Here is a 14238-nt window from a genome sequence, read left to right on the forward strand (position 1 = left end):
GATATACTTAATGATACATATTATTACAGCAGTGAGAATGTTGTTCGCCCAGAAATGGAAAGATAGTGAAGTACCTGATGAGAGTGAGGTGATATACAAAATATGGGCATGCGCAGAAGTAGATAATTTAACTTTGGAATTAAAAAACAAAGAACAGTCAGAATATTATAAAATTTGGAATATGGCGGGAACAGAAAGGAAGGTCTTAATAGAGGTATACAAGATTATGAACTTAAGCAATATTAGAATAAGGTGGATGACAAGATTGAAAAAAATTATTGGCATAAATTTATAAATATGTTTAATGTGCACAATTGTATATAAATGATATGTATATAAAATGTATATAACACACAAAAAATGATATAAGACAAGAAGGTATGTTAGACCGATAACACCATGTCCAAAGTTTCCAAATATTTTAAATAATAAAATTTGCTAATAAAAAAAAAGAAAAATCCAGGAATTGGTTGTGGATTGGAGGTAGTAGGTAAGAATGAGATGACAATATCTGACAATATAAAGGGGTAAGCATCATAGAGTTCAGATGTTGAACTGGCAGTGGACGGGCCCATGTTCTAGTCCACAGGTCTGCAACCCGCGGCTCCGGAGCCGCATGCGGCTCTTTCAGCCGTCTCCTGCAGCTCCCAGTCCTCTGACATGTGCAGTCCAAAAAAAAAAGTGGGACTAAAAAAGTTCAACCAATCAATTCAAATATGCAGGGTAGGTGCATATCTCGCCTTGGCTCCACTCTTCAGTCAAACCCTGTTCTGCGCATGCGTGCATATACGCGCATGTGCACACATTTTTTGCGGCTCCCAGTTTTTCCTTTTGTGAGGGAACCGGTTCTGAGTGGCTCTTTCACTGTTTCAGTTTGCTGATCCCTGTTCTAGTCCATCCTGAACCACAGAAACTTAATAGGTGACTTTAGATGAGTCACAGTCTCTCAGCCCAACTCACCTCATTGGTCTTTTTTTTTAATTGAAAAGTTTTACAATTTTTAAATACAATGAACTCCCCTCTCCCCAAACCTACCCTACCCTACCCTACCCTCCCCCCTCCCCGACTTCCCAGAGCTGAATACAGGGTATAATAATACAAACATAAACTAAAATATGCTAACAACAAAAATAAAACATTAAGTTCTATCGGACTTTAACTCTCCAGAATCATAATATTAATAAAGTAACAAATAACTAATCATACATCATAAAAATCCACTACTTATTCAAATGCTAAATGAAACTTTTTAGTCCCATATTTATATTCTGAATATATTCAATCCATCTTCTCCATTCCACAATATATCTCTGTTGCGATTGGTCTTTCAAATATGCCGAAATCTTTGCCATTTCCGCCAAGTTGGAAACTTTCAAAGTCCACTCTTCTATAGTCGGCAATTCCTCCTTCCAATATTGCGCAACTAAAAGTCTTGCCGCCGTAATTAGATGCAACATCAACTTAGTGTCTATAACAGTAGTATCTGTAATAATACCCAATAAAAACAATTGCGGAGAAAACTTTATCCTTTTCTTAAATTTCTTTTGCATATTCCACCAAATTTTAATCCAAAAGGCTTTAACCTTTTTACAAGTCCACCATATGTGAAAATATGTTGCATCCTCACAACCACACCTCCAACATTTGGGCTGGCAGTTTGGATACATGCTTGCTAATTTACCTCATTGGTCTTCTTGTGGAGGAAAACTGGAACCATCCTGAGCAAATATTAGGATATAAATCTATCATATAAATTTATTTGGGCAAATGAAGGCTTATTGTTATATTTATGTTAGCTTAGTGATCTCCTGCTGTATGTTACTTGAAGATAAAACGACCAAAGCTTACAAGTCAATCGAATCATTTCCTGATTTTAAACATAGTGACAAACAATATCTGGACCATTTACTGAGGCACACATTCAGGATATTTGTTCTGCAAATGGAGACTATTGAAGTGGGAAACTTCATTCAGTTCTTTAGCTTTATGGCTCATAACTTTTGCTAACTGAACCTGTCTACCCATGCTTTTTTTGTCAAACTACAAATTCTAGATTTCAACATTTTAAAAAAAACAATTATAATTTTCTCCAAGGCCCAGCAGTATCCAAAGGTAAAAAGTATTGTAAATTTTGATTCTTGTTTAATAATATATTTCATACCTTTATTTGAATTATTCTTTTTTCAAGATACATGATACAGTGGCCTGGAGGCCGGATCCTCCACAGACATGAATTGGATGCTTTCTTGGCCCAGGCTGTGTCTGCTCAGCTATATGAACCAGATCAACTTCAAGAATTGAAGGTTTGGGGTTGTTTATCCCTCCTTTATGAGTCCTTGTAGGGGGAATAGGAAAGAAGAGAGAAAGTGAGGTTAGAGCTAGGGGGCCGAGAATAGAGAGTGCCCAAGTTTTGTTCTTGCTGACGAACGGTAAATTCCTCTTACATTTTCACAGGCATAGAATTAGCTGTTTGTTCGTGCATCCATGCTGCCCCTTGCTCATTTCTTCCATTTCTTTTGACTACCATACTGCTTTGGTATCTCAACCCTTCCAGGTTCTACCCTATACAAACTTCATCTTGCTAATCCAGTTGTTCTGATAAAGAGCAGCTGAATTTGCACAAATAGGTGCTCATACGATTAAATGCTTGTCTGTAAAAAACAATTCCTCACACATAAGAGTACCAAAGTGTGGGGGACAAGGGAGAGGCTGTATGAGGATGCACTAGATCTCCCATATGGCAGGGTACATCTCTTTTTGTCAGTCTGCATAAATGATATTGGAATGCTTACGTTTGATGCCTGGTTGCTTAAAGGACACCTAGAATGCTGTAGAAAGGACAGTATTCTAAGATGTTACAGGACAAATGTTGTAATATTTTTAGTAGAAGTAAAATAGTTCCTCAGCCCTTTCTTTCTTTGACTGTCACCAGTCCTGCTTTTCTTAAAAGTTCTGTTTGAAGATCAGTACTGTGCCATTGGTCATGGAATAAAGCCTACTCCTTAATTCTAAAGTAAAGATTACAGGGGACTCCTTGAAGCTGGAAGATCTCTTATACGTATTCTAAATTGGTGTGTTAGATCTCTCCCACCCTCCTTCTTCCCCCCCCCTCTCTCTCTCTCCCTCCCTCCCTCTCTCTCTCTCTCTCTCTCTCTCTCTCTCTCTCTCTCTCTCTCTCTCTCTCTCAATGGGACATGGCTTCATTAGAGATGGGTAGAAAGAGGAGTTAGTGCTTCCAAAGTACATGTTCAGTGCAGAGGAACTAAATGGCCCTGAGTGTTGTCTGAGAGATGATGAAAGGATGGGAATATTGAATGGAGGTGACCTCTGCCTTAGGAGGCTTTTTCTTGAAGTAAATGCTGGTTTTCCCCACCCCCACCCCGCCACGCCCCTTGGCTGAACATTCCCCGGTGGTAAAATATGCTTCACACCAGTAGGCCTTATGACTTGAGCAAGTGAGCAGTGTAACCCGTAGCCGCTGTGGTGCCTTGTAGTTTGTCTTCCGTGTGACGTAAACACTTAATGTGTCTGAGATGGCTGTCGGCCATTATAGACAAACCTGCTTATGTGGAATAGATGCTCAGTTGGCAGTTTCTCCTTCTCTGTTGTAACAATACGATTATAGGCGCGTCTTTGACTTTGGATTGGAACAGAGGCCTGGGTTGTGCTGCTTCTCATACTGCTGTCTTTGATACTGAAATAGTAGCATTACCGTATCCTGCCTTATAAAGACACTTAATAATTTAATAATTTTAATTTAATATTTGCATTTGTATACCGCCCTTTCCCTGAGGACTCAGGGCGGTTTACAGGGAATTAAAAATCAAAACATACAAAAGTTAAAACCAATTAAAAAGCATTAAATTCACCCTGTACATTAAAACCCCAGTTAAAATTTTCTCCTCAGCCTGGGCCCGAGAGCTCAAAGAGCCAGGTCTTCAGGCCCCGGCGGAATGATCGGAGGTCGGGAGCAGTCCTCAGCTCTACCGGCAGCTGGTTCCAGAGGGCAGGCGCTCCCACTGAGAAGGCCCTATCCCTGGGTGTCACCCGCCGGCAATCTCTCACCGGCGGAACCCTGAGCAGACCCTCCCTGTGGGAGCGCACTGGGCGAAGGGCGTTTGATGCCGGCAAACTTAAGCTGGATCGTGGTCACGAAGGCCAGAAGACAGAGGAGAAGGGATACTGAAGGTTAAGGGATGTTGCTTTCCTTGCAGATCGAGAAACTGGACCCCCGAGGAGTTCAGTTGGCTGCTCTGTTTATGAGTGGAGTGGACACAGCCCTCTTTGCCAATGATGCTTGTGGGCAGCCTGTACCCTGGGAGCATTGCTGCCCGTGGATCTACTTTGATGGGAAACTCTTTCAAAGCAAACTGATTAAAGCTGCCCGAGAGAAGGCACCTCTGATAGACCTCTGCGATGGCCAGGTAAGCGGAGATGCTTTCTGTAGCAAGCAGTTGTTTCTGCTCCTGACTTACGTAGTCGTGGCAGCAATTGTTTCTGGTTTTCATTTGTAGGTGTTCTGATGCACAGGAGAGGGTCCCAATGCTGCATGTATGTTATTCTCTCTTAGAATCAACAGTGAAGCCATTTGAGCAAAGATACAGAGGTTGCTCTCAAATTGCTTTATAAAATGAGTTGTGGTTTTTTTTTTAAAAAAAACAACTTTATAACTTTATTTATTTATTTATTTATTTATTTATTTATTTATTTATTGATGGGATTTATATCCCGCCCTATCTCCCGAAGGACTCAGGGCGGCTAACAACATATAATAAGTACAGAAATCAAGATAAAAATAAAATTGAAATCATCTGTGCAATAAATTAAAATTAAAGAATTAAAAAATAAAATTAAAAATTCTAAATATAAATTAATTAAAATGCCTGTCAGTCCAGGTCAGCCTGGTGGAACAGGAGTGTTTTGAGGCCGCGGCGAAAGGATTGGAGGTTTTGGGCTGTCCGAAGCTCAGGGGGGAGCTGATTCCATAGGGCTGGCGCTCCCACAGAGAAGGCCCTCCCCCTGGGGGTCGCCAGCCGACATTGCCTAGCTGACGGTACCCTGAGGAGGCCTTCTCTGTGTGAGCGCACTGGACGATGGGAATTTGTTCCCGGCAGCAGATGGTCCTGCAAGTATCCCGGGCCTGAGCCATGTAGGGCTTTAAAGGTAAGTACCAGCACCTTAAATCTCACCCGGAGGGCAACTGGTAGCCAATGCAGCTCACGCAGGGGTGTAATATGGGAGTATCGGGGTGCTCCCATCACAAGCCATGCAGCTGCATTCTGCACCAGCTGAAGCCTCCGGGTGGTCTTCAAGGGCAGCCCCATGTAGAGAGCACTACAGTAATCTATACAGGAGGTAACGAGTGCGTGGGTGACTTGCTGATATTCCAGATAACTTTGCCTTTCAGTTTTGTCTCCTTCACCATTAGCTGAATGTCCACTTTGTGTTTATTAGACTGTACACAAAGACAGCAGAAAAAGTGCAGTGCTATCATTCTCCTTGGCTTTACTGCCCTAAATAAGCCTTGGAGTGAATTGATAGCCCAGCTACCTGACTTAGCTTGTATAGGATGGTCTAACTCAGGGGTCAGCAACCTGAAACAGTGAAAGAGCCACTCGGAACCGGTTCCCTCACAAAAGGAAAAACTGGGAGCCACAAAAAATGCATGTGCATGCGCGTGCATGCGCAGAACAAGAGGCTTGACAGAATAGTGGAGTCTAAGGTGAGACATGCAGCCGCCCTGCCCCCTCCACTCTCAATCACTCGCCTTTGCTTGGAAAAGCTTCTCTCTCCCTCTCTCATTCACTCACATTTTGCTCTAAAAAGCCTCTTTCACACTCTCATTCACTCACACTTTGCTCGAAACTGCTTCTCTCCCGCTCTCGTTCACTCGAAAGGCCAGCCGCGACGCCTCCATTGACTTCCATGGGGACGCTTGGCAATGAAGGGGCCGATTGAAACCACTCCCGGTAGTGCTGCTACTGCTAACTTTTTCACTTGCTGCTTGGTTCCGATGAAACCGGAGAATCCCCGGATGCCACTGCTGGGGGTGGAGGAGGCTGCCCGGGTTCGGCCGTAGCGGAAGCCAACGACAGTAGCGGTGGAGGCGGTGGCGAGAGAGACGCTGGAGGTCTGCCGCATCTCCGTCAGACTCCGCCTCCCCCGCAGAAACAAATCCCCGTGCCGGCCCCCATTGCAGCAGCGAGCCCCAAGGACTGGGCAATTGCTCTGCTGCCGCTGGCTGCTGTTGGGGCAGCCTAGTGCGCTCACCGAGACGCTGGAGTGTCTTTGGCGGCAGGAATAGCAACGCCTGCCTGCCGGGCGGAAGAAACAGGAAGGTTGGCAGCGGCGGCAGCTGCTGTTGAGGCAGCTTAGTGCCCTTTGCAGAGATCCTGGAGGTGCTCCAGGCCTGGCGGAGCCCTTGTGCTGCGCGGCTTTGGCGGAGGGGTAGCAACACCTGCCTGCCGCGCGGAAGAAACAGTAAGGCGGCGGTGGGGCGCCCGGCAGGCAGTACTCGGTAAATGGGCATAGGCCGGGCACCCTGCCGCCGCCTTCCTGTTTCTTCCAGTGTCCAAGTGAGCACATTAGGCTGTCCCAACAGCAGCCACCGCTGGCGGAGCAATTGCCTGATCCTTGGGGCTCGCTGCTGCCATGGGGGCCGGCACGGGGATTTGTTTCTGCGGGGGAGGCGGAGTCTGACGGAGATGCGGCAGACCTCCAGCGTCTCTCTCGCCACTGCCTCTACCGCTACTGTCTTTGGCTTCCGCTACGGCCGAACCCGGGCAGCCTCCTCCACCCCCAGCAGTGCCATCCAGGGATTCTCCAGTTTCATCAGAACCAAGCAGCAAGTGTAAAAGTTAGCAGTAGCAGCACTACGGGGAGCGGTTTCAATCGGCCCCTTCATTGCCAAGCGTCCCCATGGAAGTCAATGGAGGTGCCACGGCTGGCCTTTCGAATTGGTGAGTGAATGAGAGCGAGAGAGAAGCATTTTTCGAGCAAAGCGTGAGTGAATGAGAGTGTGAAAGAGGCTTTTTAGAGCAAAATGTGAGAAAATGAGAGCAAAAAGAAGCTTTTGCGAGGAACACGTGAGTGAATGAGAGAGCGAGATAAAAGCTTTATTTTTATCCCTTTCTTCCAACACCACCTTCCCCCCCCCCACCGGTTGTTTCTCCGTCACCAACCTTCACAGCTCCCTGCCGCTAGCAAGAACCAACTTTTTTGAGTTTTTTACTCTTCTTTTTCCAGGCTAAGGGAGTGCCAGCCCTGCTGATGTAGGAAAAGCGAAGCAGGGGCCTTGCTGGCTCTCCAGAATAGAGGGGCCGCTTCCTAATAAATGCGGCTTTTCAGTCTTAGTTTCTTCTGCAAGGAATGGTTGGGGGAGGGGGTGCGTTTGCTTCACCCTTTCCTCCCCCAAAAGGTTCCCTGCTTGGAAGGAGGAAGGTGAAAGGGGTGGCTTTGGGTTTCTTTCCTTCTAACGGACAGAGTGGTGCCCAGTGGGTATTAGGGAGGGTGCAGATCGGGAAAGGGGATCGCGTCTTTCCTCATCCAGCAAAACTGGTAAGAGAAAGCTTGTGGGCTGACCAACTAAGCTGCTAAATCCCCTCTTTCTAGCAGACACTCCTCACTGGGAAGAAACCTTGGCAATGAACGGATTTGGAGGCGCGCACGCGCACACACACACACACACACACACACGTACACAGAGAACTCCCCCTCCCTGGCACGCCCCATCTGACCGACCCACTCACCTTTCCAGCAGTCCTCCTGTCTCTTCCTCCGCTGCCGCCATGTGCAGTCCGAGGAAGAAAAGAGGTTTGTGGGCAGTCCCACAAACAGCTTGTGGGAAGTCCCACAAACCAAAGAACTTCAACCAATCAATTCAAGCTTCGCAAGTTTTTTTTTCCCATAAGAAGTTTGAATTGATTGGTTGAACTTTTTTAGTCCCACTTTTTTTTTTTTTAACTGCACTGGGAGCCGCAGGAGATGACTCCGGAGTCGCGGGTTGCCGACCCGTGGTCTAACTAAAGTACTTGTGGCCAGCAGAGGAGGCCTGCTGAGGATCCTGTCAGTCAAGGAACTCTGACGGATGAGATCAAGAAGAAGAGCACCAGCCCCTCTGGAACTTCCTGCCCCCTGGGGCATAAGAGCCTGAAGTCCTGGCTCTGCTGGTTGGCCTGGGGGGTCCCAATGGAGGTGGTTACTAGACTAACTCCCTGACCCCACCTCCCCACTACGCTTCCTGCTCTCCCTCCACTCATCTTTTCAATTTCATATTCTCTTCTTCCATGATTGTTTTTTTTATTGTTTCATTCCTTTACTTTCTCTTTTATTGTTGTACGCTGCCCAGAGCAGCCCCACGGAGAAAGATGGGCGGCAAATAAATTTAATAAATAAATAAAGTGAATCAATGTTCGGATCCTGATTGATTTCAGCGAGAGAGTTGCGGCATAGGATATTATCTGGCTGCATCCTCCTTATCCTGATCCCTGTCAATCTGTGGTATGGTTTTTGCTCTGGGCACTTGTGCCAAAGGAACATGCCCTAGATTTCTTATCAGTTGCACTTCCTTGATCTTGGAGGATATTAGATAGACTGTAAGAATATGGAGATCTTCCCAGAATTCTACCTGATTCCTATTCTGTGTGTTCCATTTCTATTTGGTCTCGATCAGACTGAGCAGGTATCTAAAGTAGAGAAGATGAGGCAGAGTATTCTGGAAGGCATCAACCTCAGTCGCCAGGCTCCTCCACCCCTTCTTCCACCTCCACCCTTTGTGCCCTCAATGGCAGCACCTTTTTATCCAGTGCCTCTTTACCCTCGCACGATTGGATCGATGCAACCTTCAGCCCCTGGGAGGACTAGAGGCTTCACGGGTGAGTGTTTGAGGTTCAGATGCCTCTACCGGACACATAATTCATATTTATGTGATTCCTATTTGTTTGTTTTTTTAATGTAAAGTCAAAGTTTTAAAGGACGAGCTTAACGGTACCAATATGAGAGTCTTTATTAATACAGTGCCATCTTGGCATGGAATTCTTGGGAACGTTAAATGCCGATTCTCTTACGACTTCCAGCTCATAGTTGTATTTTTAATGTTGAAAGGATGCAGCCTAATGTACAGTTCACCAACAAAAACGTGCATGTGCCTGCTTTCCTCCTCCCCTGTCTCTTCCAACAGTAAATTTGATTTAGGGACCCTAGGTCTGGGGATAAGCTAATCACCTGTCCCCCCCCCCCCGTCCTTTCTCGCCTTCCCTCTTACTGACTGTGCCTTTCCTCTCCAGGACTCCATCCAATCCCACCACAAGGAGGCAAACTGGAAATTGCTGGGATGGTGGTGGGGCAGTGGGCTGGGAGCAAACCTTCTCGAGGGCAGGGCTCCTTTGGCATGCAGGTGGTGTCAGTTGGAGGCCCAGGGAAAGGGTGAGTAGCACTTGTGGAGTGGCTTTGACTAGCACTGATCGTGTTACCTAGTTAGGGCAATGAAACGTCTGCAAGAAAACAAGCAAGCTCAGAGAGCACCAAGGACGGACGGACGGACACACACACACACACACACCCCATTAGTTGCTGCCGGATTCTCTCTCTGTTCCTTGTAACCTGTAGGGCCTCTTAACTACAGGCTACAAGTGCTCGCTTGGATGTTTTGCTCTGGGATTATTATTACTTCAACAGAGCTAAAAGGAGAAAGAATGAAGATGGGAAAGGAAAAAAGCATTATTTCTTAAAAGATACATTTTTTTCTTATCGTGACCAGATTTGATGGAAACGGTCAAGGTAGGCTAAATGGCAGTTTCAGCTTTCAGTTGACTCTGTTTCCCATCTGATGGATGGTAACCAGTGCTTTTTTTGTAAAAGAAAAAGGTGCCGGAACTCACACATGTCATACAACCTGCCTTGCCTACCCTACAAGGTTCCATCCAGAAAAGGTGCCGGAACTCCGTTCTGAGCGTTCTGTGAGAAAAAAAGCCCTGATGGTAACTAATGGAAAGGGAAACACCAAATGAAATAAATGCAGCTATTCGTGCTTAATATTTGTATGTAATGCCAATCTTCTGAGACTCGTGACAAATACATCCGTGCACATAAAGGACCATGGTCTTTTTATCCGTGTTTCAGTTGCTTCCTGAAAATTGCTTAATGTGAAAAGCAACTTTTATCTGACCACGACTCGTATATATCCTGAGCGAAAGGCTCTTTAGAAAGTTTCAGTCACTGTGTTTCTCGGCACAGGAAATGTATTTATTTATTGTGAGGAAATTAAATTATTCTCATTAATTAATGTTGGACGTTTTCGTTATTTTGATCCTGTTCGTAAAATGCTAAGAGTCCATAAGTTATAAAGCAGTGTACACCCAATAAGTAAATAGGCCATCTCTTCTATCAGTGAACTTGAACTTTCAGATTTTTTTTTCTTTTTCCTGTTCTGCAGCCGTGGCCGTGATGGCTCTGGAAAAATCCCCAAAGGGAACAAGAAAGTAAATAAGCAAGTATGTTCTCCCCTAAGTATTGTGGTAATTCATTTTATTGTACTTCTAAGCGGAGAGTTTTCCTCTTTTGCTGATTGATCCATACGGAGTTCTGTCCATCTCATCCACTACGCAACATTTCCTTAAAGAAGGAATGACCTTTGAAAATGTACAGCTGCATACAACAAAAGTGATCTACACAGCGATTGCTGGCACCAGGGCAATCAGGACTCCGTAAGAGAGTCTCTTCAGAAATCTGATGTTAATGCATAACAAATGCAATCAGCCAAAACAATGCAAGATGGCCAAATCCCTTGAAACAGATACAGTATATATTTTGTAATCTGCCTGAAACTATTCAGACCCGGATGGCAGACAGATTTGCAATGTAAAAAACAAAATCTTACGTAGATTTCAGCTCTTCCAGCTGTGTTTTTAATCTTTTATTTGAGTCATCTGCTTCCTGACCTTTTTCTAAAGCTGTCCTTTGTGTTTGACAGAGCTTGACCGATGGAACTGCAAAAACGTCCGAATTTGGCAGCAATGGCAGCAGTAGCTGCACCCGACCCCAGTCCCAGTTGAATGGGGATGGAGGCCCCCCCTCCAGAGTCAACGAAGATCCCACTGTTGGAGCATGCCCTTCAGCCACATCACCTTGTGCCTTAGCAAGAGACACTGACTCATGCAATAACAAAAACCCCTTTTTCGGGACGCTGGGTGGGGACTCTGAACGGTGCCCGGAGAACAAGCTTCCCTTCCCAGCTCTGCAGAAAGAGGAGTGAATAAATGCCGCTGTGGGTCCAATTGGCTGGCAAATGGGGGTGGGGTGAAGTGGGGCGACAAGGGAAAAGGGTTTTGACCTGCCAAGGATGGGATGGGGAAATTCAGCCCTTCAACCCATTAGTAGAATGTAAATGCAATCAAGTGCTGGAATGGAATTATTAGCTAGGCAGGGCAGGGACAGGAAGATTGCTGTCTTGATAGCTCACATTACAACACTGGGCTAATTAATCTGATTGTCCCTCTACAGCAGATATAATATTGTGAGGTCAAGCAGCCTGCTGGGACTCTTGTCCCCGCTTTGGAGGATAACATCAGCTTTTTTGCATTCCGCCCTCTCAAATTTGCCACTGTGCCAATCGGATCCATAAAGGCGGCAATTTTTTAAGTTTATTTGAATTTATTTTTGTTTTTTAATTTTATAGGGGGGAAGACTTTTTAGGGGGCAAGAATTATGAATATTGGATTTTGGGAAGGGGGATATTTTTAAAGGAAGAAAAAGCCAGGAAGGTTTTACTTTAAAATGGGGCAGATTTTTCCTGCCTGCCTTGTTTAATTTCTTGCCAACTCCCCCACCATCAGGCCAAATAGCAGTATTGCTTTGAGGGATGGTGATGTTGGTATGAATTAAGGGGTGTGTATGAGCGGCAATGATTTTTAAGAGAGAAAGAGTAGTACTGCCACTGCAAATTATACACAAGATGCATATAGCAGTTGGTGCGTGCTTTTTATTATATATGAAAGAGAGAGAGAGAGATTATATTTATATATAACATGAATAGAGCTATATATAAATATGAATGCTACAAACCCGGAAGGGGTAAAAATGTTCCCGGGAGACAACATGCGTTCCAAAGCGCTACATGTTTAATGAATTAAAGGTCTGCTTTGCCAGTTGCCAGCAATTGGGCCGCATCCTAAGGCTGCGGCAGTAGATGAGGCAGGCCTCCTGATACCAGATAGAACACTTCTTATCCTTAAACAGACAAGCACTTACTGTTACAATTCCAGGACTGTGAGCAAAATGGCTGGAGATAGCTGGAGCTGTAAAGATGTCTGGGTGGATAGCCATCCAAATGGGGAAGTCATGGGGTGAGGCTGCAGAAATATTAATCCTACCCAGAAACTGAAGTGGGGGGTGGGATTCTAGCTCTTGTTGTCATTAAAAGGGTGACATGGGAGTGGGGAGGTTGGTTGCAGTTGCTCAGCTGGTGATTCTTTATTCCCTTCCACGGGAATCCTGCAAGTTCAGTACACAGTCTGAAATCTAGGATGAATCGGGCCTTTTGGAAATCACCATGCCCACCCCCAGGCTTCGCACAATCTGCTACCAATTCTTATGCTGATGATAATGGGGAAAATTTTCAAAGACTTTCTGGAAACAGTTGTTTGAGGTTTTCAGTAGTGTAGCTAAACTCCATTGTATACACAAGTTTCTCTCCATCTCCCTGTCCTTTTGGGTTATCTAATTTGAATTGCACCTATCCTTGCAGATTATCTTGTACAGTCTGAAAGCCTTGAATCTTGGAAACTCGGTAAATCCATTAGAAATGTTGTGTACTGAAACAGATTTCAAATGCAGAATGTTTATATAGAGCAGGTAGTTCAAAGTGGGGGGGGGGAAATCACATAATTTGGGTGAACAAAACAGGCTGAATATTCTGTTGGAAAGAATTTTTAAACCAGTTTTCCAGCTGCAAACATATATGCACTTCTGCAGTGCATGTTTCTGTTTAGTTTCTTTACAACCTCTATGGCACATACGTCAGATGACTTGAATAACCTAAAATGTGTTTTGATTTTTAATTTGTCTTCTGCTATCAGTATCCAGTAGGCTGAATGTTTCCCTTTCTGCTTCTTCCAGCAGAAGGGCACGTTAAACCACTGCCTGGAACAATGTTTGGTTCCATCTCAAACCAAAATCAGGAAAGCATTCTTAATAGCGCAGAGTAAGATAAATGTCGGTAGCTACAGCCATAGGTCCTTTAGTGAATGATTCAGTATATTATTGGGTCATGATAACTACATGGAATTTACACGTTCATAAGAAATGTTTTCTTAAATTTCAGTCACTGCAGAAGAAAAATAGGATTGTGTTAAAAAGGGAGGGAGGGTATTATCCAGAGGTTTAACAAAATTGTTTGCCTTACTTTCTACAGATGTATAAAAGGATAGATAAATGGGTTTAAAATCTAAAACAGGGCAGGATATCTTAGTTCTACTGCTGCCTCCATTCCCTTGAGTGAGTTGTTCACCTACCAGAAGCCAAAGTAGGAAGCCCTGATCTTCCTCCTTCCAGTTTAGCTGCCAGATCACTCTCATCAAAAGATTTGAACTGTTTGCTTCAGACCATTTTTGGAATCTGTCTATAAACCAGTTGGCTATTTTTGCTCTACAACTGTTGGCTCAAATTCATTGAGATGGGAAATTTCTTATATTGCTCTAAGAGCAGTAGAACCTTTGGAAATGATCCATGGTTGCCAGAAGAGCGGTAACACCTGAAAAGGTTTATCCCTTTTAGGGGAGAACTTGACAGCAGCCAAAAGAAAAAGTTGCTAGAGCGGTCAAAAACGGGTGGAGAGCATTTTTGTTGGAAAACTATCATAGTTGTAGCTGTGGAATATGGAAAGTAGACTCTATTTTAGAAAACAAAGAGCTGCTATTTAAAGTAGTTTGTGATACAGAGTTTGAATATTAAGAATTAACTTGATTGTTAAAAAGTATTTCCGGTAGGTGAATTTTGGAAAAATCAGATGTTTTTTAATAGTCAAGGCAGTATACTTTTCAGTTGCAACAACTAGTAATTCTGATTGGCTTGACATTCTAAACATGCTGAAAAGAGAAAACTTGTTTTGCTGGATAAACTGAAAAACTGGCAAATTGGCGGTCTTGTGTTCTGGAGAGCTTATTGGAGAGTTAACAAAGAGAATCATCTTGTTTAAAGATTTAATTTAATTTAATTTAATTTAATTTATTAATATTTCTATAC

At 44.3% G+C, this 14238-nt stretch overlaps 1 protein-coding gene across 1 annotated transcript in view; it reads left to right on the plus strand.

Annotated features, from left to right (window-relative positions):
* FAM120C (family with sequence similarity 120 member C) overlaps positions 1–11640 on the plus strand; it is a 32082-nt gene extending 20442 nt beyond the window's left edge. The window contains exons 11-16 of the mRNA XM_081321813.1: positions 2189–2303; positions 4215–4424; positions 8672–8873; positions 9285–9423; positions 10433–10490; positions 10970–11640. Coding sequence (XP_081177939.1) covers positions 2189–2303; positions 4215–4424; positions 8672–8873; positions 9285–9423; positions 10433–10490; positions 10970–11251 — 1006 coding nt within the window. The 3' untranslated portion in view covers positions 11252–11640. The remainder of the gene's footprint in view (positions 1–2188; positions 2304–4214; positions 4425–8671; positions 8874–9284; positions 9424–10432; positions 10491–10969) is intronic.
* Positions 11641–14238: the final 2598 nt, after the last annotated feature.

The sequence above is a fragment of the Vipera berus genome, assembly GCF_964194415.1.
Source record: "Vipera berus genome assembly, chromosome: 2".
NCBI classification, from domain to species: Eukaryota; Metazoa; Chordata; class Lepidosauria; order Squamata; family Viperidae; genus Vipera; species Vipera berus.